This window comes from Hippoglossus hippoglossus, chromosome 22, assembly GCF_009819705.1.
Source record: "Hippoglossus hippoglossus isolate fHipHip1 chromosome 22, fHipHip1.pri, whole genome shotgun sequence".
Lineage (NCBI taxonomy): Eukaryota > Metazoa > Chordata > Actinopteri > Pleuronectiformes > Pleuronectidae > Hippoglossus > Hippoglossus hippoglossus.
This window is the reverse complement of record NC_047172.1, coordinates 4,421,494-4,447,136: the sequence shown is the minus strand read 5'-3', so window position 1 is coordinate 4,447,136 and position 25,643 is coordinate 4,421,494. Positions and strand designations below refer to the sequence as shown.

Genomic DNA, 25,643 nt, shown 5'->3' with positions numbered 1-25,643 from the left:
TCCACGTCCGGTGTACCCCGGCGTAACTACTGTACCCCGGCGTAACTACTGTAACCCGGCATACAGTAGAGCTGAACACTGCGGAAGTCTTCCACACAGCTGGCAGTGTGGAAGACCGCTGCAAGGCAGCGCAGCGCCGTTCTCAAGCGCGCAGCCGCCTGGCTGTTCACACGGGACGAGCATTTCTCCGCTGGTCAGCCCCATAGACTGTATATATAAGGTCAGCCCGCGATTCAGCTTTCCCCGCTTGTTGTTGTACCCGTTGAATGTCGGGGTTCGGGGGTTACAGTAGCGCTGAACACTGCGGAAGTCTTCCACACTGCTGGCTGTGTGGCGCTGACACAAATTCCAGCTCACGCACGGGAGAGTGAGCGGTCGCTCCCGAGCAGCTGCTGCAGCCTCCCGGTCCCAACGATCCAGACAAATGCCACATGTGAGTGAATCGCGGGCTGACCAGCGGAGAAATGCTCGTCCCGTGTGAACAGCCCGGCTGCGTGCTTGGGAACGGCGCTGCGCTGCCTCGCAGCCTCCGGTGTAAACCCGGAAGTAACGAGTGTGGGGGGACGGGGGGGGGGGGGGGTGGGCCAAGACCATGTAGGGAGACTTCCAGTTCCTTGTTACGACACAATACCCAGGAAGCGCAATCGAGTCGCTCAAGCATGACGTTTCTGACTTAGAGGAACTATAACAAAACGCGCGAGTGTTTTTTCCCCAGAGTTTTTGGGTTGGTAGACATGCCAGATACCCACATTAACCTGTAGAAGCACTAACAAAGTGGAATTTGCATGCTATGTCCCCTTTAAATTTACTGTAAACCATATATAATACTCACTTTACTAAATAGCTGCTCTCTGGCCCAACTTGGAGTATAGTGATAGAATTGATCAAATTGAGACGTGTGTGTGTGTGTGTGTGTGTGTGTGTGTGTGTGTGTGTGTGTGTGTGTGTGTGTGTGCGTGTGCGCGCGCGTGCACAGTGTTGTCTGCCTCACTTATTCAGTGTAACCATGGTGAGTTTCCATGGAGTGACAGTCCTGACCCAGGCGTAGTGTTCCCTGCATAGATCACTATTAGCATGATGGCACAGTGTGTGCTTTGTGCTGAGGTTAGACAAACAGCAGCTTTCTTATTAGTGTCATACACAGATTCATTCCCTCCCCTGCATCCGTCAAACTCGCTGGATGATAAGTGGTATTTCTACTGAGGCTTCTGTGTGTTGTGAAGATATTTTATGATCTTGACACTTATTGCTTCTTGGGTATCTACAGTTGACACCACCTTGGACATACAGTGGTAGAGGCAGGACGTGTGTGCACATGACAACTGGTGAAACGTCTCATAATTAGTAATGGATTCTCTTTGGATCCCTGCTATCTTGCTCCCGCACCATTTTTCTTTGTATTAACCTGGGTCAAACTTCAGGGTGCATTCACAGGAGGGGAACGACATTCAAATCTAGCATAGCTTAGTTATCTTGACTTGAAGTTGACAGCATTGTACTTTAGTCTCACTTGTTTACGTACACACACGAGGCAACGTTGACTAAATTTAACCGGAGTTACCTCACTCTAGCTACAGCCTGCTAAATCATTTTGCAGCCACTAATAGTCTATTTGAGGATGTCACAGATGAACCTTTTAATAGTTTAACAAGAACTAACTTGACTGTGTCTCACCAGCAGACATGTTTTTTTCCCCCCTCTGCTCACGGACCGACTCCACCAGCTCTTCCCCCTCAGGCTGCTAATGTCATTACAGTAACTTCAGTGTCACACCAGCCATGGTGGCCGCAAGTCACAGCCATGGTATTATAATAAGTAATGTGGCGTAAAGGAGGTAGAGACGAGTCATGTATTCAGTAGTGGCAGACTGTATATATCTTTTAAAAGTTTGTAACATTAGATAACAGCCACAGAGGTCACATCAGACCAAGTAATGCTGCAGCAGCAAAACCCTTTGTACAGTGAGTTGAACAAGATTTAGTTTGTTTGCTACTAAAATTAACTTTTTATTTGTATGAAGAAGAATGTGTTATTTTTTTCTTGCCACTGTTACATTAAGACCAAGGAAAAGGGGGAAGATTTGAGATTTCGAGAATAAAGTTGTAATATCACAAGAAAAAAAGTCTTGATTTCTACAAGAATGAAGTCATAATGTCACAAAAAGTGGTAATTTTAAGCTACTTGTCATTTAACAGGGGTATTAGAGAAGATTAGCCTGTTGCCTGTGTTAAGATGAGGAATTTGGATCATCTTTAAAGCTACTGACTCTAAAGAATCTTGTAGGGAAACTCAATGTGCTTTTATTAGGATCAACTTGGTGTGCAGATGTTGAGCAGATGTTACAAAACCTAATAATTTGCTGTCAATGCGAAACATCTGTGTTGTGCTTCCCCATCTTTTGGGGGTTCCTCTGTTTGATTGTAAGAGCAGGAGTAAGTATGCAACAACACGGGGGGAAATCGTGGATGTCGTGTCTCAACCACTGGACCACCGGTACACCATGTTTCTGTCAGTCATGTTGTCTTATCTCTAAATGGTTGGCCTCATTTTGGAGTGAAACTCTCCATTAAGCTTGTTTGAAGTTCAAGCAGCAGATTTTGTAATCGTTGTGTCTTTGTTTATGAAATGTATCTGACCCCCCGAGCATTACGTGGGATCATCACATCCTACTTCCACATTAAGTTCTCATAGACAGGAAACGTTCCAAGCTGACTGGCCAATGATGTGTCTCACCATAACAGCCCCAGGGAGCGAGGAGACGGTCATATTTCGCCGTGAGCGTAGCACGTTTCGTCGGCAGGCAGTGCGGCGGCGACACAACGCAGGGAGTAACCCCACCCCACCCACCTCTCTCATTGGATCTCCTCTCAGGTACGCCGTGCATGGGGCAGGGAGTCATTTCTGTCGCTGTGTTGCCTGGCATGAGCATGCTGCCAGGTGGCGCTCTTTCCCGCCTCTCATCAAAACCCCGTCTGCGTCTTCCGCTGTGCATGACCTCAAGCAAAACGTCCGCTGTCCCTGGACGGGTGTCTCCTCTCTGCATGTGATGTCTTTGGTCCTCCTTTTCTCAAGACCTCACTCTTTTCATCCTGTTATCACTCTACCTCGATCTTTTTCTTTTCCACGGGTTGGGCATGGATCAAAGAACGGAGTCCTTAGAAACTCACTAATCCACTTGTCTGACAAACCGTCTCCTCTCAGAGCTGTGCACGATTCATCCTGTAATACAGACGTCACGCTCTATCAAATTACTTTGCTGTTCTCCAGCAAACTTTTCAAAGAGAGGGGATGAAGAGGATATTGATCATTTTAAAAACCAAAGGCCTGCAGACTCTGACTTTTTACTGTGTTTTTGTTATTTTGTGAGTCCATAGCTGCTCTTCAGTTGATTTTTGGTGCCTGTTTCTTTACACCAATTTTGCACAAGCTCAAAATTATAACTCAAAGGAGAAAGATCCATTCGATTTCCCCTTTTTTTTCTTTTGACATAAATTTATAAGCCTTTTTTTCGGTCATTCTAATGTTTTGTTAATTCTTAATTAAGTGCAGTCCGGCCTTTTAGTCCTTTTACTAAATTAACTTTGTTTTAATCTCTACTGTTGCAAAGGACAGTGACCTGACGTGATTGACGACCATGCTGAAGAGAACTTCAAATGCACCGTCACTCCTGAGGTTGAAGCCTAATTAGAGAGGGACCGTGCTGTAACTAGGAAACAGCTTGGAGTTGCATCTAAAAAAAAACACCTTTGTATTTAAGCCGTGTAAAGTGGCAATACTGGATGTGTATGTTTCTCTGGTCTCATGCTGTGGATGTATATCTGGTTCCTCTCAGGTCTTTATAACTCCTCCAGTTCTGTTGCACACCTGCCAACAGCAATTTCACCTGTGGCCAATGTGCCGTCGTCTCCTGCATGTATCTCACACGGTCACACATTAAATTCTGAGCCCTGAAAAAATGTTTGGCAAGTAAAAAAACCAACATGCAGCCGGCCAGAGGTCAGTAAACTTGCTCCCTCTGCCTCTGATCTCTTCCTCTTCCCCCGTCCCTTCACTCCCTTTGCTTATTTTCACCCTTTTTATTGGAGCACTGGACACCACGTGCCTTGTCACGTGGTTTTTCAATGTTCCACCACTCAAAAAAAACTTCTGACAATAATTTTAAAGAGGAAAGGAAATGACGAGAGTCCTCTTAATGCCCTGATCCAGTCGTGATGGAATTTATCAGCATCATTGAGGATTAGTGTCATGTAAAATTTAAGAGGCCGTGCGCTCTGGGTAGGTTTTTTCCTTTGGACACGTTCTAATCAAAAGCATGAAGAGCTAAGTCACTTTTCACTGCTTTATATCCATGTGCAGCTTTTAGAAGAACTGGAAAAGGCTTATCAGTCATTTCATGTAAAGGCTTTTTCTCTCAGTGTCACAGTTCTCCTCCATGCCTCTTGCCATCATGGAGGTCAAACCCCATAGAAATAAGAGGAGCCTTATCAGTTGATATGAGCCTTTCACAGACATCAGAGTTTGTGTTTGCTGATATGCACCAATATGAAAACTGTTATTTTACAGAATAAATTATGCAAAAATGTGTAAGTGTAGTGCAAGTGTAAACAATGTTTTTCTTAATTCAAGTTCTATTAGGTTGTCTTTGTGTTTTCTTATTATTTCTAGTTATTTATAAGGAACTTTATGGTCAAACTGTAAAATATAAAGCTTCAATTACATTTTTTACATGAGGGTTTGATAACCACATCTCAGGAATCATTGCAAATATTTAAAAATATATATCAGCTTCTATATCTGAAATCTTTACTCCTTATCGGTATCAGCATCGATATCAGTCAGGCTTTAGAAATCCTGATACAAATCACATGAACGTGACAAGATAGTTAATTTGTTGTAGATATCTCAAGGAAAAGAGCCATAATGTCTGTTAAATCTCAAAGAATTAAAAGAATTAAGAAATGAGGAGACTAGAGTCAGTGTCACTTTACGGAGTGGGGGGGGGGCCTCCACCATGGCAACCAGCGTGTGCATCAAACCCCTCTATTGTGGAATCGCCTCATCTCCCTCCTCATGTGATGATGATGTATATCAACAGTACCCTTCCCCCTTAGCCCCCCCGGCGTCCACCACTTCTCATTTCCTCCCCTTCTCCCTTCTCCTCCCACAGTCTTCAGGAGGCCCTCAGCCAGGCCTCCCAGCCTTCTACTTCCCAGGTGAAAAGTCAGCCATCCAGAACCCCGTCCCAGGTGACCGTGCTGAGCACAAGCGCCTCCCTGCTGGCCAGGAATGGAAGCACGCACCTGGAGGGTTCTCAGGACAAGGCCTCAACCGTTGGCGCGACCAGCTTGCAGGACGACTTTGGTAGGGAACGCACGAGGGGAGCGGAGATGTTGAAATAAAGGAGTTTCTCACAGACGAGTGCTGCACGAGGAGTTTGTGCACATGGCAGATCTGAATGTCTCAGCAAGTGTTTGCCAAGGAGGTTGTGTTTTCACCCCTGGTTGTTTGCTGGTTGGTTGGTTTGTTTGTTTGTCAGCAGGATTTCGCAAAAACGTCTTGAACTGATTGTCACGAAACTTGGCAGAAAGATGAGACACGGGCCAAGAAAAACCCTTCTGGCGTTTGTGAGATCGCTTTTTTTGATATTTTCACAGATTTCCCTGGAAATCATTAATGGATCCTGATGAAAACAATCAGACATATTTAGATAACTGATATGTTTATTTGTCTGAAATTTGGTGCAGCGTGATTGAATTTAACGATACTGTTGGGCCACTGCAGAGCTTTGCACTAATTGCTTCGGTTTAAGCGATGAGACGGTGGCTTGGAGGGTTTCGCTCGCAGAGAGCCGGTCACAGATTCACATACATGAGCTCTGTTGTCCACGGTTGGTGGACTGTTGCTATGAGTCGAAGCCCGAGCACAATTACCTCTGCTCCATTTATCTCTGTCTGCGATATTGTGTCTGCAGCCAGCACTTGACCTGACTTGGATTTGACCGTTTGATCACCAGCATTCCCTGCTCACAGCGCTGACACCGCAGAGTTGATTGCTGCCGATGCATAAACATGTTTTGCTGACACCCCTGAACACGTTTAGTGAGAAAATACGAGTTTTGTTGGAGCTGTGTGATGCCCTTCATGTGAACCAGTGGTAAAGGGATTACTGCTCCTACTCACAATCTGACCTGGAGCCGATTCTTGTTTTGAGACACTTGGTGGTCGGTATGTTCTGTGCTTGTGATCCCCCGAGCGTTAAGAATTCTTCTCTATCTGCATATGATTTAACTTCTTTGGCAGAGTCTATATTTTCATACACTACTGACGTCCATTTGATTATGAGAACGACGGTCTTCGGGCTGCATCTTAAGAAAATATTTTCCGTTGTAGCTTTCCTACATTGCACAATGAATCATGCCTATACAACTCAGAGTATAAATAAATAAATACTCTGAGTTCTTTAACTTTTATTGAGCCGTTCTCCTTAGCAACGAACATATGGGACCAATCCTTCATTCCCTCAGATGACAAATGAGGAAAATGTACCAGAACAGTATTTTTTTGGAGAGAAACCCTGGATAAAGTTTGTTAAATTTCTTCTTCACTTTTGTAATTTCAGACTGCACAATATTTTTGAGTCATACTTGGCTGTGTGACATATTTTCAATTAGCTTGTCATGCATTAGAAAACCGTTTTTCACTCTTTTTCTACTTTTCCCATCATTTTTTAATAGCGGAACTATTAAAAACAAAACACATAAAGAGTTTGGATTGGAATCAAGGTTACGTGGACCTGAGTGGGAATGGTGTTACCATAGCAACATTTCTTATATCTCCTACATACATCAACTGGGAGGATTAATGCAATAAGGGAAGTTCTATTCATTGAGGCACAGCTTGTTATATCAGGTCACTAGTTCTTCTCATAAGCTGTGAGATACTTTCTGAGGGAATTATGAATGCCCCTTGAAATATAGCAGGTTCTATTTGAGTGGTTGTGCCTTTGTTCATAGTGTCAAGCTGATCACAGGATAGAGTGAAATCCATCCACATAATCACCAACAAACCTGATTGCTCTTCCAGTGGAGCAGGAAATGACTGACTTGCTTATAGTCTCTTTGGGACGGGGCACATTCACTCGATAATCCCATTGGCTCAGGTGAACACAGTGATGTTGCCAAAGAAAACTAGTTACATCTAATTTAATGAAATTATTCCTACGGACTAAATGAAACTCTGTGATTCCAGTGAACTGACTGTGCTTCTCTTGTCTTCTGTCGTGTTGTTCCAGGAAAACTCACTCCCTCTTTATATGAGGCTGGTGGATGTGACATGTCCCTGGTCAATTTTGAACCTGCAACCAGACGAGCCTCCAATAACCTATGGTTAGTGTCAATTCATCGGATTCATTTAATGGGATTTCAGCTCATAAAATACACATGTTCTCTGTTCTCTTATTTTTAATAAGCCAATAGTTTAATTTTCTCTCAACCCACATAAGAACACCTATAACAATTATGTGAATTGTGGTTTGAGAGAAAATATATCCACATTTTTTAATTATGAAGTAATTGTTTGTCATTTGCTGCTTTCTTTGTCTCATGTGACAGAAAACCGATGTGTGTGGGTTTTCAATTGTTGCTCAGGTGAAACCATTCGAAGATTTCTCCTAAACTGTAACAGCAGCATTTGCACAGCTGTACCTTAAGTTGAGAACAGAAAATCCAAATAGCAATAACAACATTCTACAGTTAAATGAGAATGAAACTGAGATGCTCGTCCTCTGTCTTTGAATCATTTGAATACAAGAAATATGTCGTCTTTAATTCAGTTTTGAAGATTAATTATGCTTTGGCTACTTCCACGTTAAATTGACAGATTAATATCTTTTAAGGATTTGGAGATCATAATACGTTCTAAAATTCTGATGCTCGCTCATCATTTTTGAATTAAACATACTCGATAAAACAAATTGAAAATGATATCAATTTACAAACCAAATTTCTCTTTCTTGGTTTTGGCCGATTAAGTACATAATCTTTTCCAATCGGTTTATGACATGCCTGTGAGGAAAAACTATTTAATTTTAAAATAACATAACTGTTCAGTAGAAAAGCGAGAAAATTGCCTTTTGACAATTTAGTTTCAGGTTGCCTGGAAATAGATAATGATTAAATATGGTAATTGCAGGAGATGCTTTTCTCTAATCAGTCTTCTCATTTTGTCTAATGCAGGGACACTGACTCCCACCTCTCCAGTTCTACCTCAGTTCGCTTCTACCCTCATGACCTGGTGAGTACCCAACCCCTGTGTGGTGTGTGTGTGTGTGTGTGTGTGTGTGTCACAGAGCTAGATTTGCGGAGGAGTACAGACAGAAACAGTTCAAAAGCAAACCGTGTCTGCTTTACATATTTCTGCATATTATTGTTGGCGTTCACACTCGTCAGTATGAACAGTTGTTGTGTTGTTCCGTTATCTCTTTTCTTTCCATTTCTTTACCCTCAGGCCAAAAACAAATCATATTACAGTTTTAAAACTGAAGTCATTTTAAAAAATGAGCCCAGCATCTATATACTCATCTGGGTTTTATATATGAGCCGGAAAAATGCCTTCGATCATCTGATTCCGGCTGTTAATTATTTTTGCGATGAGGATCCAGATGGCTGTGAGTGGGTGGGGTGGCAGTGGTCCAGGCTTTATTCTGTGAACATACAAAATCAAATCTAATACGAAATAAATATTTAATGCTTACATTTCTTTGTTTTTATTGACTTTTTTTAGGGCTCAATTCTAATGAATGCTGTTGTTATTTATAAATCATGTTTGTTGAGGAGCTTTGAGTTGTGTGATGAATACGTTGACTAACCGTGAGACAGATTTCCCTCCCTCAGATCCGTCTGAACCGTCTGCTGACCATGGACCCAGAGCTGCTGGAGCAGCAGGACGGAGATCTGAGCCCAGAGCTCCAGGATGCACCGCTGGCACAGGACGACCCTGTCGCCACCTCTGCTGCCGGCAAAGTCAGGCAGTACTACCGCTTGTGGCTTCTCCCTTACCTGTGGGTCGGCCTGCACTTTGACCGACTCACACTGCTGGCACTGTTCGACAGGTAAGGCTGCACATCATCCTCATTGTCTTATTTCAATAAGTGTTAACAGAACAAGGCACCTTTATGCTTTGTGTCCTGATGTAGCACCAAGTGAAAACTGCCTCTGTTTGTCAAACTTGATCATAGATGTTGCAACGAGGTCAAAATCTAAAAGTGTTTAACATGTCATTGTAAAATCAGCTGCTGCAGCTGCATAAGTGTTTGTGCTCCCAAGTGTGATACCTGTGTTTATGCAGATGATAAAAACTGCGAGATGCCATCTTACTTAAAACCAGAAAGGCACTCAGTAGAATGCATAACTCAGCAAAGCCCTAACAGTCCGTTAAATTCAATCAAGCTGCAATAAATTTGACAAATTCATAAATCAGTCTCCTACATAAGCCGGCTTTTCAGGGGGAAATCTGTGAAATGTCAAAAAATGCACCATTTCTCAATGTTGAAGAAAGTGGAGGAAAGAAATGATGGATTAGCTCCTTTGTTTCCTCTTTTCCAAATTCGATTGGGTTCCTTTTTGGTCCATTTCCCATCCTAACACCAAATCTCATGGAAATCTGTTCAGTATTTATACATAATCCTGCAGACAAACAAACAAACAAATCAACCAACCAACAATGAAACGATCAAAAATATAATCTCCTTGACTGAGGTAGAAATACAAAGATGAAATGCTCAACAACAATAGATAAAAACATTTAATATAATATATACCAGCATTAGTAAAAGTGTTTGATGAAGATAAGTTTTGAAAAAGGATGTAAAAGACGAGACACTATTCTTCCCCCAGTCTGTTATTTAGACTAATAACACAGGTGTAACTACTCATTAGAATTCTGCCCAGCACAGCATTAACCATTTATTTAATCAGGTCAGTCCCACTGAAATCCAGGACAGGCTGAGATCTCTGCAGCACAGACACAGACACAGACGCATAAACAGCAACATACAGCTGGAGCAACAAATTCCTAAAAGATTAGCCAATCACTTTTTAAACCCTTGAATGTCAACATCTCCCTGCAGGCCGCTCACTGCAGAGGTGGATGGGATCATGTTGGCTCCACCTCTGTCTGAGGGGAGATTTAATAGAAATCCCTGTTTGGATTATACTAACCATTCCTCTGTATACATTTTGGGCAATTTATGTGCATTTGAAACGTACAAGCTTTTTCTTTGATAACGATCTTTCTTACATGACTAATATTTATGGCAGTGAGGGTCATGATGTGCATGTGTTTGCCTTGAAGCGACAAATGAGGCTCAGTTCAGACCTGGTAATCATGTCCGATCACATGAGGACAACTCTGATTACGTAGAATTCGTCCTGACTGCGTCTCCTGTGACCACTTGTGATCAGATCTTACTTCCCCGCCCTACATGCAAATACACATATATTTAATTTGTATTTGCAAACACCAAACAATGTGGTTTTTAACCAGTTTGAGTTAAGTGATGTGTTTGTGTGTCTGTGTGAGAGGGAGAGAGCAGAACCAGACGAGGCTCAGTGAATCATTGTACGCAGCTTTACAGTGAAATTAGATTTTACCCATTTGTAAAATGTGCTGGTCAGAGATGATATTGTTGCGTTGGTCAACAGTAATTTGATTTCTGGGAAACACTGTAAAAACAATAAGTGTTTAATAATTTCTATTCAAATGAAACAGAGGACCATCAGTTGTGTAGGTTGTCCTTGTGGCTCAGGATATATTACTATTACTGAAGCATCTTTTCTCTGGAACAGTCCTTGTAGCTACAGTAAAGCGGCTACACACGACTCATGCAGCACATTAACCAACATTACGAAACCCTTATCTCTCCTCAAACCACCGACGGGAACATTGGTGTCATTTTTCAGTCTGGCTCATAATTCGAGAAGCAGGTCAACTTTTGTTTTTTAGTTCTATTGCTGAACTGCAATCATTCCTCTTATGAAGGAGTTCGTAGACCCTGTGTGTTTTTATCTCTTGCAGACATGGTTACTGGGATCTCTCTCTATGTTGGAGTCAGTCACTTAGTTTGCCTTGTCTGGTTTGTGTCTCATTCAAAATGCAGCTGCAAGGCGTCTGACTGGCACCAAGAAGAAAGACCACATCCACAGTAGAAACAGAATTGATTTTTAAGATTCTGCACTGGTTGGTGCCAGCTTTCAGCTCAGACCTCTTCAGTTCCTGTTCCATCATCCTGCCCCTCAGGCATACTGACCAATCACTTCCTGCTCCCTGAGGAAACCCAAGAACGACTGTCTGATCATTTTCAATGTTCCTCCCAACACTCAGTTTGTCTAGATCCTCCACTTTTATTGACATTTTTAAATCCAGTCTTAATTTGGAAAGATATTTGAGTGTCACAGATGGTATTACAACCACATGATTACGTATAGGCTGTCTGTGTTATCAAAGTAGAGTCTTTCTTACTTCTGTTTGCATTGGATGTTTTTCAAACCTAACTACGAGTAAGCGTTAAGGAAATTGAGCCTTATCCTTAAGATGTGATTCACTCTGAGGCTGTGGAGGAGGTAGAGTGGGTCGTCCACTAACCAGAAAGCCGGTGGTTCTTTCTCCGTCATGCTCCAATCCGCATGCCGAAACATTTTTGGGCAAGATACAAAAATTCCTAAATTCCCGAAGGCTGTCCTGACAGTGTGTGAATTATATAAAACTTATAGAATCGCCGTATGAATGTGTGTGTAGATTAGTGAAGGTGACATTTCTATCATTAGAAAATCACTATAAAAAAAAAATACAGTCTATTTACCCGTTGCTCTCTTCCACTGTTGCCGCAGGAACCGCGAGGTCTTGGAGAACGTGCTGGCCGTGATCCTGGCCGTCCTGGTGGCCTTTCTGGGTTCGGTGCTGCTGGTGCACGGCTTCTTCACGGACATCTGGGTCTTTCAGTTCTGCCTTGTCATTGCCAGTTGCCAGTATTCCTTACTGAAGGTGAATATTTATGTAAACTGCACAGCTTCAATCAAACATGACGTCGAGAAGTGCCACAAAGAAGCATTGTTTCCACCAGCATGCCGAAGCACATGATATTAGGTTTTTTTTACAAAGTTTGCTGTGCCTTTTAAGGGAATTCCTGATGTTCAGAAAGTGTTTAATGCTTCACTTCCTCTGAAGTGTTTACAAAAAGAAGTAATCCAGTTTTCTGGTTCTTGTTTGTTGACAGAGTGTCCAGCCAGACTCCTCTTCCCCTCGACATGTAAGTAATTCAACTGTCCACATTTTGGTTTGTTTGGGGCTTAAATTCCTGGAGAGTTCACACTGGGAACAACCTGCATTCACAAGTGCCAAATGTAAAAAAACAAAACATCTCTGTGACTATGGAGAATTTGACCTTTACACTTTTATCAGTAAACAGATAGAGTCAATCTCCTTCCATGTCTAATGTGACCAGTCGTCGTTGTTCTGTGTTTTTTTTTTCCCTTCTCTGTTGTGGTTCTTGAAAGTGTTGCTGCTTTTCCCCCCCGTGGCTCTGTGCGGCTCCTCCCTCCCTTGCGTCAGTGGCCTGCTCTGAAACGGCGTCTTTTATTAATGCAGCTTCGACTCCGCTGCAGGCACAAGCTTTAAATAGCCGGCCAGAGTTCAGACCACCGCTCTCTCTCTCTCTCTCTCTCTCTCTCTCTCTCTCTCTCTCACTCTGTTTGTATCCACCTTTCTCCTCCTCTCCTTCCACCACTCTCCCCGTCGTGTCATCCCCCCCCCCCTTTCCTTCACCTCATCTCACCTCCAAGTGTTCTCGCCTTTTCTCTTTCCCCGACGTTGTTGACACATTTTGAGAAATCCTGGCCTATTTAATCTGATTGTTGGTGCGTAAAGTGTTGGTGAAAAAGCAGGTCAGCTCGCAGCCTCCCGGGCTGAAATTTGCTCACAGCAGACGAGTGTTCTTCATCTCTTGTAAAACCTCAGACTCCATCCTCTACCTCTGTAAACCTGTGTCACTGTCTGAAGGGTCCATGTGGCACTGATACTGCTGAACTGATTATAATGCCTTATTAGAATGATAATTTTAATGGATGATGTCGTAAAATATGATTTTGTTCTACGTGAGGGCACATATTTTTACTACAGTAGTGTTTGCTGGCAGCTCCGAGAATTTTTTTTTTCTTACTTTAATATTCAGGGTTTGTGTGCTGAATACTGAGCCGCACTGGTCCACAAAGAGAAAGTCCAGCTTCTGTAACGAACCACTTACAACATCATACCCTTCTCCCTGCAGGGCCATAATCGTATCATAGCGTACAGCCGGCCTGTCTACTTCTGCCTGTGCTGTGGCCTCATTTGGCTGCTCCACTACGGCAGCCTGAGGACCACTTCATCCCGGATCACCCTGTACGGCGTCGCCCTCACCAGCTCCCTGGTGCTCGCCTCGGCCCGGGACCTCGTCATAGGTAAGACAGCGGCAGCCGAGCGTCGTGTTCCACTGCCATCGCTATGTGCAGTGATATTACATATAATCACATTCTTTATTTGTATGGCACTTTTCAAAAAACATGCCAAATACCATATAGATGACCAGGAACAGAAAGAAAGACAAAGTTTTGAACATACAAAGCACATCCTTGCACATGCACACTTTTGACAAGAGTTTTTATTCATTGTCCGTTAAGTCATTTTAGTAAAAACTTTTACCTCCAACAAGTAGGTTATGTTTTCACCTGTGTCTGTTGTTATTGTGTCAGTGTTGGGACCCACTTTTGTTCCCATGTATATGAAGAGAATGAGTAAAAATAAGTTATTTCCGTTGCAAGACAAATACCAACAGGAAGACTGTTGCAGAGTTTGGGGACTGACAGTAAATCCACAATCTCTTAAATACATTTCTCCTAAATTTGTCCAAGACAGAGACGGATGGAAACATGTTCTATTATTTAACAGAAACAGAAATGTGCTTGTTTTTAATTTACAAAATAATCAAAGACAAAAAACACCTACGTTTCAGCTGGAGTATCACTAAACGGTTGAACATTGCTCTTAAAACATGAGAATTCACTTCTATGCTTTAATTACTTTCACAAGTAAATAGTCTCATCACAAGAGACAAATCGACTTCTGGCTGCAGGACGAGTTGAGCAGGTCGCCGTGAGCCAGAAGTGATAATTGTGTTTGAGCCACATCCTCTAAATGCAATGTTTATTTGTTCAGAGGATATTAACCCCACCTTTCATCAAACCACAATCAGAAGCAATTTCTGCAGTTGCCCTCGGAGATGCAGCTGTGCACCAATATTACCCAATAACGTTTGTAGCTCCGAGCCAAAGACGCAGAACAATAAACGCCAAGTCGCTGTCGTCTGTATAATCTCAAACCTGATGTCTGGATAATTAAAAATCCAATAAAAGAAAATGCATAAACTGTCCGATGTTTGATTTTTATCACACTGTCCCCTTGTGTTTGTCTTCCTGCAGTTTTCACTCTGTGTTTTCCCATCATCTTCTTCGTGGGGCTGCTGCCGCAAGTCAACACGTTCGTCATGTACCTGTTCGAGCAGCTGGACATCCACGTGTTCGGGGGCAACGGTGAGCGACTTGTAGATGATCAATTTCTCCACGGGGGGGGGGGGGGTCTCTGACCTCTGCAGCCCGAAACAACAGACACTCATAGACACTGTCACGCCTGATTATACTTTGATGGGAAAGGTTTGAAAGTGCTGATTTGCATTCTGCCTGGCCTGATGCCCGTCAGGTCCAGTGGTCTCACTGCTGACATCCTCTCTGTACTCCCCCGCAGCCTCCACCAGCCTCCTGTCAGCGCTGTACAGCATCCTGCGCAGCGTCGTCACCGTCGCGCTGCTCTACGGCTTCTGCTACGGAGCTCTGAAGGTGAGGGGGAAACACACTTAGCTGGATTTCATGGAACTGTGATAAAAAACCTACTCTGATGACAGAAATTACAGATTAATCGCAATGTATAACTATGTCCTACAGTTAATAAGCAGCACTGTATTTTAATTCTGACTTGACAGTAGAGGACCTCAATATTATAGCAGCATTATAGTTGAGATTATTCTGTGAGTCATCTCCAAAAACTTTTGGGAAGCTTAAAAATAACTTTTCTGTATCTTGCGTCCTACATTTCTACATTGAAGAAGTATTTTTCAACTTTTTATTGTTATATTTTCACAGTGATGCTCTGGAAAAACATCACAAATCATTTCACATCTGCCATCAGCATTATAAGCTTCTACATTCATTGCGTTTGGTCTTAAAAAATGGAAGAAGCACAAAATAACAAATCTATTGAAACCTTGTCCTTCTCCGTCTTTCAGGAGACCTGGGAGCCCCATCACATCCCTGTGTTGTTTTCCGTCTTCTGCGGCCTCTTGGTGGCAGTGTCTTACCACCTGAGCCGACAGAGCAGCGACCCCTCCGTCCTCATGTATGTTCACAGCCGTGCACAAACACAATTCAGTCAGTCTTTGGTTTGATGTGACTCACAGGGGAATAAATATGAAAAGTGGAACTCCAACACCTGCCTGAACATGTTTTAAAATTCCAGCTTCGGGTTGTCATGATGTTGAACTCGTCCATCTGGCACTTAAACAGGCAGAAACCCAAAGTGTTTTCCACTAAGTGCTCGAGCCGTCAGCCAGACAGAAATCCACATTAAAGAATAATCTGTGACTTTGCTCCTCGTACATATGCTGAGGATTATCTCAGAAGGGGATTTTCAAAAAATGCTCAGTTGAAACTGTCTCACACAATAGTGTCAACAGGGAGTGATTACATTATACATTCCCTCGGAGATAAACTCCCCCACAGGAGATCCGTGGTGTTTTGAAGCAGCTAATATCGTTGCTTCTTGCTTTACAGCTCGCTGATCCAGTCCAAGGTTTTACCCAATTTGAAAGACAAAAACCCGGAGGACCCTCTGTCAGAAGTGCAGGACCCTCTGCCTGAGAAGCTCCGCGCCTCAGTGGTGAGCTGACCATCAGTAATAATGTCATTAACACCAGGAGTGGTCATTTAAGATGATCAGATGCACGATTGCAGTTGTTAAAGCCAAACCGATATCCGATGTGTCCTTTGACAGAACGAGCGTCTGCAGTCGGACCTGATCGTCTGTGTGGTCATCGCTGTCCTTTACTTTGCCATCCACGTCAGCACAGTGTTCATCGCACTGCAGGTAAAGGAAACATTTTCAGTCAATCGAATCATTCCAGATATCTCCGTCTGTATGAGACTCTCGTAGCTCAAGAACCGATCATCGACGTCACACTTTGCATGTAGTATAGTTAAAGTTGTGCTTGTAGACACATACTAAATGTGTAGAGGTATTAATTTGGTCTCTGTGTCCCTCAGCCTTTCCTCAGTTATGTCCTGTATGCTCTGTTGGGGACGGTGGGGCTGCTCACCCACTACCTGCTCCCTCAAGTCCGCAAGCAGCTGCCCTGGTACTGCTTCTCTCACCCGCTGCTGAAAACTAAGGAGTATTACCAGTTTGAAGTCCGGGGTGAGTTCAGCACAAACAGAAACTTTGCTCTCTGCATCACTGCTTTGTTTCTAAGTCGCATCTTAAGAAATCTTAAAGCTATGTTGTAAAAACAAATATGGAATAACAATGTTTTTCTTTCGGTCGTGTTATTTGATCACTTCTTTCTCATTCTGTGTCTCTTTAATACAATGATTATGACAAGACACTGATGTAATATCAAGTAATGATAACTCCCCCCTGTCTGTGTCGTCAGATGCGGCTCATGTGATGTGGTTTGAAAAGCTCCACGTGTGGCTGCTGTTTGTGGAGAAGAACGTTCTCTATCCCCTCGTCATCCTCAATGAGCTGAGTGGCAGCGCCAGAGAGCTCGCCAGCCCGAAGAGGCTCGATACAGAGTGAGAGCTCTCCCTGTTTTCCATCGGCTCGTCCCTAATGTTTCTTCTACTCTTGAGTTTGAGGTTCATCTGTGGTTATTCTTTGTGATTCCATAGTCTGAAAACCTGTAAAGCAGATATTTTACTTCTAAAGAGAATTAGTTGGAGTTTCCTCTAGTTTCCTGGTAACTAAAACCACAATTTGTCGAGGAGCTGGTTCCGGTTTCCAATCTTTTTCCTAAACTAAGCTAGTAGCTACTGTCTCAAGTTTTACTTCACTGATTAGACTGATCTCTGGTCTCTGACGGACATTCCTCGTGTTTACGTTGTCTAGGGTCGGCGCTCTGATGATCACGGTGGCCGGTCTGAAGCTGCTGCGTTCGTCTTACAGCAGTCCGACGTACCAATATGTGACCATCCTCTTCACCATCCTCTTCTTCACCTTCGACTACCGTCACCTGTCTGAGACGCTGCTGCTCGACCTTTTCCTCATGTCCATTGTTTTCAGCAAGGTGAGGGGAAAGGATATTGACCTACACAACTTACACAAGAGACCTTTATATGCAGACATATAGGTGGTTTTGTGCTCGTCAGGGGAAGTTATAACCACGTTCTGTGCAGTTATCTGTACTGAATTGACCTTTGTCTCCTTTTTGAAGCACTGATTCATGTTTGGGTTTTTTTCACAGTTGTGGGAGCTGTTCTACAAGCTGCACTTTGTCTACACCTACATCGCTCCCTGGCAGATCACATGGGGCTCAGCTTTCCACGCCTTTGCTCAGCCCTTCGCTGTGCCTCGTATCCTCTCTCTGCCGCCTGTTAGCGTAATATATTCTGCAGCGTGTGTCACAGGTTTCACACCAGCACAACCACAGCACTGTTGTAATTCCTACCTTCTAATTCTTCTTTGTGTTGATTCAACTCTGACGTAGTTTTCTTTCATATAGTTGGTGTTTGATTTGATGAAACTTTATTTAACATGTGTTTATAAATGGTATCTTGAGTGCATTGAAATGTTATATCCGCTGATATTACAGTTTATTAAAGCAGAGTATATTTCTGGTGATCCTTGACTGGAGCCCCTCCAGACTCTGCCATGCTGTTTGTCCAGGCTGTGGTGTCAGCTGTCTTCTCCACTCCCCTCAACCCGTTCCTCGGCAGTGCCATCTTCATCACCTCCTATGTCCGCCCTGTCAAGTTCTGGGAGAGAGATTACAAGTAGGCAAAATAAAATGAGAAATACTTTTCCCTGTTCAAATCAAGTAAAGTTTCAGCTTCTGATATGTGATTTATTATTTACTTTTAACAGCACAAAAAGAGTGGATCACTCGAACACTCGGCTGGCTTCTCAGCTGGACAGAAATCCAGGTGAGGACGTGATATTTGAGTTAATTTAAACAATTGTTCTCTGGACTGTTACTCGTGTATGAATTGACTTTAAGTTGACAAGTGTTTTAACAAGACAAAGCTTTAACCCTGATGTAATCTTTTTGTCGTTTTTTCTTTCCTCCTTAAGGCTCCGACGACAACAATCTGAACTCCATCTTCTATGAGCACCTCACCCGCTCCCTGCAGCACAGCCTGTGTGGAGACCTCCTGCTGGGCCGCTGGGGAAACTTCAGCACTGGGGACTGTTTCATCCTGGCCTCCGACTACCTGAACGCGCTGGTGCACCTTATAGAGATCGGCAACGGCCTGGTCACCTTCCAGCTGCGGGGGCTGGAGTTCAGAGGTGAGGAGAGAACATGCGTGACGCCAGATTGGTCAGGAGTTTTGTTCAGATTAATTTCCCACTGGATTACTGATAAATGAATCAGTGGTAGTCAAAGATATGGAGGTAAAAAGTAGTCAGGGGTCTTACCATCATAATTCTACCACTTGTTTTCTCAAGCAGGGTTAAACCAAACCCCATCAATTGTTTTAGTTCTGGATTTAGATGAATTGAATGAGGATTATTCACCAGTTCCTCAGAATCTTCCAGTTTGGTTGTGGTTTGTCTTCCAGTAAAACCCTCCTGTGTGTTATTCATCAGCATTACTGTGTGTAGGTCAGCCAGCAGTGCTGCTGCGCAACAAACCTGTGACACGCGGTGAACGTTTAACAGAACTGCAGACACTCCTCGTGACACATCACCAACGGCCTGTCAGCAGTTTTTCAGTTTTCAATATAAACAGTCACAGTTTTCTTACAGTAAAAATAAAAAAGATCACGTTCAAACCGTTTTTCAATCCTTTTTCAATTTGCCAGTTTGAACAAAGCACAGTTTACAGAAATGACCTGAGGTTTCCACACAAGCAGTGTTTGTATCTTGAACCTGTTCATTTCTGCTCCTCAGGAACTTACTGTCAGCAGAGGGAAGTGGAGGCCATCACTGAGGGGGTGGAGGAAGACGAGGGCTGCTGCTGCTGCGAGCCGGGTCACCTTCCTCACATCCTGTCCTTTAACGCTGCCTTCGGCCAGCGCTGGCTGGCCTGGGAGGTGCTGGTCACCAAATACGTGCTGGAGGGCTACAGCATCACAGATAACAGCGCCGCCTCCATGCTGCAAGTGTTTGATCTGCGACGCATCCTCACCACCTACTATGTCAAGGTTTGTAGAACGTCCCTGGACTGTTTGTCAGAGCAGGTCTGACTTTTAAAGTATAAAATGTTACAAAAAAATGCATCATCCCTCTCCGGCCTCAGGGTATCATCTACTATGTGATCGCCTCCCCCAAACTGGAAGAGTGGCTGGCTAATGAGACCATGAAGGACGGCCTGCAGGCCTGTGGCGAGAGGAACTACGTGGACCTGGACCCCACCTTCAATCCCAACATCGACGAGGACTATGACCATCGGCTCGCAGGCATCTCCAGGGACAGTTTCTGTTGCGTGTACCTGGGCTGGATCCAGTACTGCAACTCTCGAAGGGCCAAGGTAACGCTGCCTTATTTCGTCCGACCCATTACAGATGGAATGAATGAAATATCTCATAATATGATCCCTCACGTGAAGTCTCTCACACCACTGGCTCAGTTTAAAGATGTGAGGTTTCTTTTTGAAGCAGCTTCAAAGATCCTCAGAGCCTCACAGCACCACTTTCATCGCGTGTCATTAATTCCCTGAGGGATGCTGTACTTTCGTCAGTTGTTATCAGATGACATTTTTGAATGAATGAAGAAAGGCAACATAAAAAATGTGTGTTTCACTCAGAAAATCAGTCCATTCATGACATTGGAGTTTGTTTTATCTTTCCTGTTGCTGCTTTTTGTTTTTAGCCGCTGGACAGTGAGAAAGACTCGCCTCTGGTGCTGCTCTGCTTCGGCCTGTGTGTGCTGGGAAGAAGAGCTCTGGGAACAGCGGCTCATCATATGTCCAGGTTATTGAGTAATCTTTCTCATACTTAGTGTTTTATAAGAACAACAACATCACTTTTAATTCTAGGGATTTAATACCTTTAATGTTTCGTTTTTAACTTTCCCAGAATAAAATGGATAAATAAGTAAAAAAGACATTTGTGCCCAAATAGATGCACATAAATTCTCATACACTTGTTGAGGTGTTTTCTTTTCTTCTCTCCTTTCTGTCTCTGGATAAACAGTTAAAGTAACAGTTTTAATAATGCTCATATGTCTTTCCTCTTTCCTTTCCATCACAGTAATCTGGAGTCTTTCCTTTACGGACTTCACGCATTGTTTAAAGGAGATTTCCGCATCTCTTCAATACGAGATGAGTGGATCTTCGCCGACATGGAACTGCTCAGGAAAGTCGTGGTGCCTGGAATTCGAATGTCTCTCAAGTTGCACCAGGTGAGACTCTGCAGGTTGTCGTGTTGTCGGTACCACACGGCGTTAGCTTTAGCTGTAGCTTCGTTCTCAACACGCTTCCTGTCCCCTCCCTGTCAGGACCACTTCACATCCCCCGATGAGTACGACGAGCCAGCGGTTCTTTTCGAGGCCATCTCCTCCCACCAGCAGAACCTCGTCATCGCACACGAGGGTGACCCCGCCTGGAGGAGCGCCGTGCTGTCCAACTCCCCATCGCTGCTCGCCCTGCGCCACGTCCTCGACGAAGGCACCAACGAGTACAAAATCATTATGCTGAATCGACGCTACCTTAGCTTCCGTGTCATCAAGGTGGGAACTACGACACATTTTGAATTACATAAAGTCTGATTAATTCATTATCACTAGTTCAAAGATATGATATTTAAAGTGATCTTTCCTCTCGTGCTCCAGGTGAATAAAGAATGTGTCCGAGGTCTCTGGGCCGGGCAGCAGCAGGAGTTGGTCTTCTTAAGAAACAGAAACCCAGAGCGCGGCAGCATCCAGAACGCCAAGCAGGCTCTACGCAACATGATCAATTCCTCCTGTGACCAGCCCATCGGTTATCCCATCTACGTGTCTCCACTGACCACCTCCTACTGCAACTCGCACCCCCAGCTCGGACACATCCTGGGAGGGCCCATCAGCATCGGAAACATCCGCAACTTTGTCGTCAGCACCTGGCACAGGTTGGTAGAGAGATCAGCTTTTGAAGTGTTGTTATACACATCTCTGATCTTTTCCCTCAATCCTCTTAGTTAAATCTGACTCGAGTGTTAAGTTATTATCTGTATTTTCTCTCTCAGGTTACGGAAAGGCTGCGGCGCCGGCTGTAACAGTGGAGGGAACATTGAGGATCCAGATGCGGGGGGGCTGTCCAGTGGCAGTGGGAATGGGACTGGGGGGGACTCTCAGCAGAGCTCCGTGTCACAGGGTGGTCTGTCTGGGCCTGTTCCCCCTTACTCGTACCAGCCTCATCCTCTGGGTAAGAGCCACTCTCATCGGATCATCAGATAAATGTTCATTTCTCTGGAGCCACAGTAAAATATAAAATCTGTGAAATACTGTGAAAAGGTTTATGCACATAAAATCACGTGAGGATGTCAGTTCCATGGCAGTAGTGTTAATTATCAGTTATCTAAACTGCATTAATACACAAATCCTTGAAGGACAGATGTGAATGCAGAGTAAGTATTATTAAACCCGTAGAATCAGTTGTATTTTCAATTCTCTTCCTCAGGTGAGGCTTCCTTAGATCTGAGAAATTAACCCATCAAGGTGATCTTCAGCTGGACAATAATTAGGGTATTTAATCGCCAGTGAAGGTCTAATGAAAGAGTCTAATTTCATGTGTTCTATGTCTGACTCCTCCTCCCTGTGATCAGGCACCAGTCAAAGTTCCCAGTCAGTTCAGTCTGGTTTGGTCCGACACTCTCCTGCCCGCGCCTCCGTTGCCAGCCAGTCATCTTCTTACCGCTACAGCAGCAGCCGTCACTCCTCCCTGCGCACCTCCGCCACAGGCCTGGAGCCCTGTCGCCGCTCCTCCACCAGCCAGCTGTCCCTGCGCACGCTCCCCACCTCCCTGCAGCTCCGCCTGGGCTCCACCTCCGACCCCGCCGGCCCCTCCGCCTCCCTGTCCAGCCACAGCATCCCTCCCTGCAAACGCCACACGCTGGTGGGCCTCCTGGGCAACGACGGCATGTGCAGCACCGTGACGGATCCCCTCAGCCAGCATCACCACCACCACCACCACCACCCGCAGCAACACAACCCCACCGTCTCCACTGTGCGCAGAGACGACATCTCCTACAGAGTGCAGGTTTGTGAAGACCGCAGAAAAGCTGCAATGATAATCACATCCAAAAAACAAAAGAAAGCTCTGTCATTTAAAATGAAGCAGCAGATATTCAGTGTCAGAAAACCTTTGACAAGTCTGACAAGTTTGTGAGAGTTTTCAGAAAATAGTTCTGATAATGCAACGTATACACTTTAAATAAATTGCTGATTTTACAATTTACCCTGTAAAACAAGCATTTGGTGACTGAGCTAGGGAAAAAAACTGCTTATATCAATATACAAACTAAATTCTGTTACATAGAGGTTTTTTAGAAGTTTCTATTTTTACCATGTTCTACTTGTATAATTCTGAAATTAGATTAATACTCTATTGAAGAACAATCACTTTATTATGTTGCCCTCGGTGCATATCATCTTCATCACAAGGCTTCACGATGCCCTGAAATCAAGTTTCTAGTTACACTGCTGCTTGGGGCCGAATCCTCTTCATCTGCATCCTCACCTCAGAGTCTGCAACCTCTGATGCTTACTTCTTTGTTTCTGTTCCATGGTGTGGTCCAGATTGTGGACGTGAGTCAGGTGCTGGAGACCATCAACTTATCGAAGAGGAAGGAGCTGCAGTGGCCTGAGGAGACCATGAGACTGAGAGCAGGACGGACCTGCTGGAGGGACTGGAGCCCTTTGGAGGGCATGGAAGGACATGTAAGTTCTTAGCACACACACAGACACAGACTGTTGTAGTGAGTGTAAGTTTTCTATTCAGCTCACACACTGTAAATATGATTATGTCATCATCATGTCGTTTATACTTGTGTCTTCGACCTATCACACCCTCTGTGACCTACTTGCTCTGTAATAAAACGCCTCATAACTTTGATTGGATGCTTCCTCTCACCAAGCCGCTCGCTGTGTTGCCCCCTGCAGGTGATTCACCGGTGGGTGCCTTGTAGCCGAGAACCAGCCAATCGCTCCCATATCGACAAGACCATCCTGCTGGTACAGGTGGACGATAAGCTAGTGCCCATTATTGAGACTGGGATCATTGAGCTGGGTGCAGAGGTTTGAGACGAGCAAGCGCGTACATCACACGCACACACGCACACGCACACACACACACACACACACAAGACGAAGCCAAACCTCTCTGGCTCTCAGCAGAACGAGGAGCCTGCAGACAAACAGGAAACGGGAGGCCTCCCCCCCTCCCCCCCGTTCCTTATCACTGAGGGGGAACGGAAGCCAGGGAAAAGTGCAAGCGGAGGCAGAGCCGACATTCGTTGAACATCCTTTACTACATCGATACACACATCTACAGTATCTGCCTTGCTTTGCGTCTCAGAAATGCTGCATGACAGTAAAAAAACCTTACGTTACTTCTTGCTACTGGTAATTAATTTCTATGCATTTCATCGACTATTTTTTGTTTTTGGTCAATTATGACAGAGATGAGTGTAAAAAGCCTTTGGAGAGTTTTTTTTGTGTTTTGTTTGTCTTTGAAATAATTTGCCAAATAAGCCTGGTTTTGAATATCTGCCACGGTTTTTCTATATGTGAAAGCTTTTTTTTGTTTTCTGCTGCCAAGACGACGGAGAACGTTGTGGTGCAGAACAGCCTGAAGTTAAAGACTTTGAGCAAACTTCTCTGTTTTCATTGTTGTCATTCCGTTTTCGATAAGTTTGACATTTGCAAGATTACTTTGCGCAAAGAAAAATAAACTTGCACTACAGTTTTTGTTGTTTGATTTACAGTGATGCACTACAATCTTTAGAGGATATCACATTTTATTTATTACAGACTCTGAATGGCCATGGTGACTGATGCCTTGGGAATGAAACAATAAATGCAATCATCATTCTGTTTTCAGCCATTTTTATTTTACTATTTTATGTTTGATAAACTTGAAAATAACTTTTTACTGTATATGATTATATCTATATCTTTATAGTATGTATATATATATTTACACAAATATATATATATATGTATATAAATATAATTTAAATGTAAAAAAAAGATTTTGTTTTCAATATTTATTACTGTGAACATGGTATTTACACTTTGTTATATCTTTTTTTTTTCATTTTGGGACAAAGGTTAATGTATTAAGGACCACTGGTTGAAAACAAGATGCCAGATTTTTGATGGACTGTTTCGCTATTTAACTTAATTCTTTTCTATATGGAGAAATAAAAGTTTGATTTATTGCTGACATCTTTAAAATGCCTCTTGTGATTGTTTCTGTATCGTGTTATTGACCCCTGAAGGTCTGTTTTGACTAAACTCCAGATCAGACAAGTCGCTGCTGTTAGTTTGAGTCTCAGTTTGCAGTCGGTGAAGAAGAAACTGCGTCATCGACATAAAATGTACAAAATGTTTCGTGACAGAACGTTAAAACCAAACTTGTGATACGCAGGTGCAGTGAAGAGGTGATATTTCTCCTCTGGTTTATACGATTTGTTTATTGCAGAGGAAATCATATGACACTGTGCTTATTAAACTTCATGGTCTTTTCAGAGTTTGTGGTGCTATTGAAGTGAAGTACATCGTTCAGATGTTCCTATTTTCGTCCATCACATTTATAAATAAAAGGCTAAATGATAGAAACACAGTGTGATCAAAACTTCTACAACACAAGCTGAACATTCTTCCTACGTGAAGGGAGGATCTGATGATGTATTAGACGTGATGAACTGCTAACTGAGTGTTTATCTACCACACAAGTATTTTTATTATTGATGTAAACCAACTCGGATTAAATGAAGCTTGGCTGTTTATTGTGGCATTTAATATCTTCTTAATATTGAAAGTGCAGAGCCTGCAGGAATGTGTAACTATCTAAGTTTAAAGTCTAGGTTGTACCTGCTTGATGTTTTTGATATTAGAGGAGCAGCGTTGAATTACTAAAGTACTGTATTTATAAAAATTCTGCTTTTTGTACCTCACTTGAATATTTCCATTTTATGCAACTTACTTAAGTTGTTGTTCTTATAATCTTTATTACCTTATTATTATTATTAGGTGGTTTAGGGTGTATATAATGTAAATTTTACTTTTTTATAATGTACAGCCCTGTTTACTTTTTACACTGTTGATTTTTAATCTTTATATTTCCTTAACTGTGTAACAGCTGTTTTG

The 25,643-nt window shown here is 43.4% G+C and overlaps 1 protein-coding gene across 7 annotated transcripts in view; it reads left to right on the top strand.

Annotated features, from left to right (window-relative positions):
• pcnx1 (pecanex 1) overlaps positions 1 to 25,643 on the top strand; it is a 47,824-nt gene that overhangs the window by 10,037 nt on the left and 12,144 nt on the right. Inside the window, exons 7-36 of one of the 7 annotated variants that reach the window (XR_004612831.1) lie at positions 2,742 to 2,871; positions 5,168 to 5,361; positions 7,291 to 7,384; positions 8,234 to 8,291; positions 8,876 to 9,108; positions 11,885 to 12,038; positions 12,271 to 12,303; positions 13,321 to 13,492; positions 14,510 to 14,620; positions 14,832 to 14,923; positions 15,370 to 15,479; positions 15,914 to 16,019; positions 16,134 to 16,226; positions 16,403 to 16,553; positions 16,789 to 16,930; positions 17,244 to 17,421; positions 17,599 to 17,707; positions 17,998 to 18,127; positions 18,219 to 18,277; positions 18,426 to 18,641; positions 19,245 to 19,498; positions 19,594 to 19,824; positions 20,166 to 20,266; positions 20,546 to 20,696; positions 20,793 to 21,023; positions 21,126 to 21,400; positions 21,518 to 21,696; positions 22,097 to 22,530; positions 23,070 to 23,210; positions 23,433 to 23,634. Coding sequence is in view for 6 of the 7 variants with exons in the window: in XM_034577285.1 (XP_034433176.1) it covers positions 2,742 to 2,871; positions 5,168 to 5,361; positions 7,291 to 7,384; positions 8,234 to 8,291; positions 8,876 to 9,108; positions 11,885 to 12,038; positions 12,271 to 12,303; positions 13,321 to 13,492; positions 14,510 to 14,620; positions 14,832 to 14,923; positions 15,370 to 15,479; positions 15,914 to 16,019; positions 16,134 to 16,226; positions 16,403 to 16,553; positions 16,789 to 16,930; positions 17,244 to 17,421; positions 17,599 to 17,707; positions 17,998 to 18,127; positions 18,219 to 18,277; positions 18,426 to 18,641; positions 19,245 to 19,498; positions 19,594 to 19,824; positions 20,166 to 20,266; positions 20,546 to 20,696; positions 20,793 to 21,023; positions 21,126 to 21,400; positions 21,518 to 21,696; positions 22,097 to 22,530; positions 23,070 to 23,210; positions 23,433 to 23,573 (4,703 nt within the window). In the remaining variant the exon portion in view is untranslated. Of the gene's footprint in view, positions 1 to 2,741; positions 2,872 to 5,167; positions 5,362 to 7,290; positions 7,385 to 8,233; positions 8,292 to 8,875; positions 9,109 to 11,884; positions 12,039 to 12,270; positions 12,304 to 13,320; positions 13,493 to 14,509; positions 14,621 to 14,831; positions 14,924 to 15,369; positions 15,480 to 15,913; positions 16,020 to 16,133; positions 16,227 to 16,402; positions 16,554 to 16,788; positions 16,931 to 17,243; positions 17,422 to 17,598; positions 17,708 to 17,997; positions 18,128 to 18,218; positions 18,278 to 18,425; positions 18,642 to 19,244; positions 19,499 to 19,593; positions 19,825 to 20,165; positions 20,267 to 20,545; positions 20,697 to 20,792; positions 21,024 to 21,125; positions 21,401 to 21,517; positions 21,697 to 21,951; positions 22,017 to 22,096; positions 22,531 to 23,069; positions 23,211 to 23,432; positions 24,729 to 25,643 lie in introns of those variants that run through there. The other 6 variants (XM_034577286.1, XM_034577285.1, XM_034577289.1 and 3 more) reach the window with 6 other exon arrangements.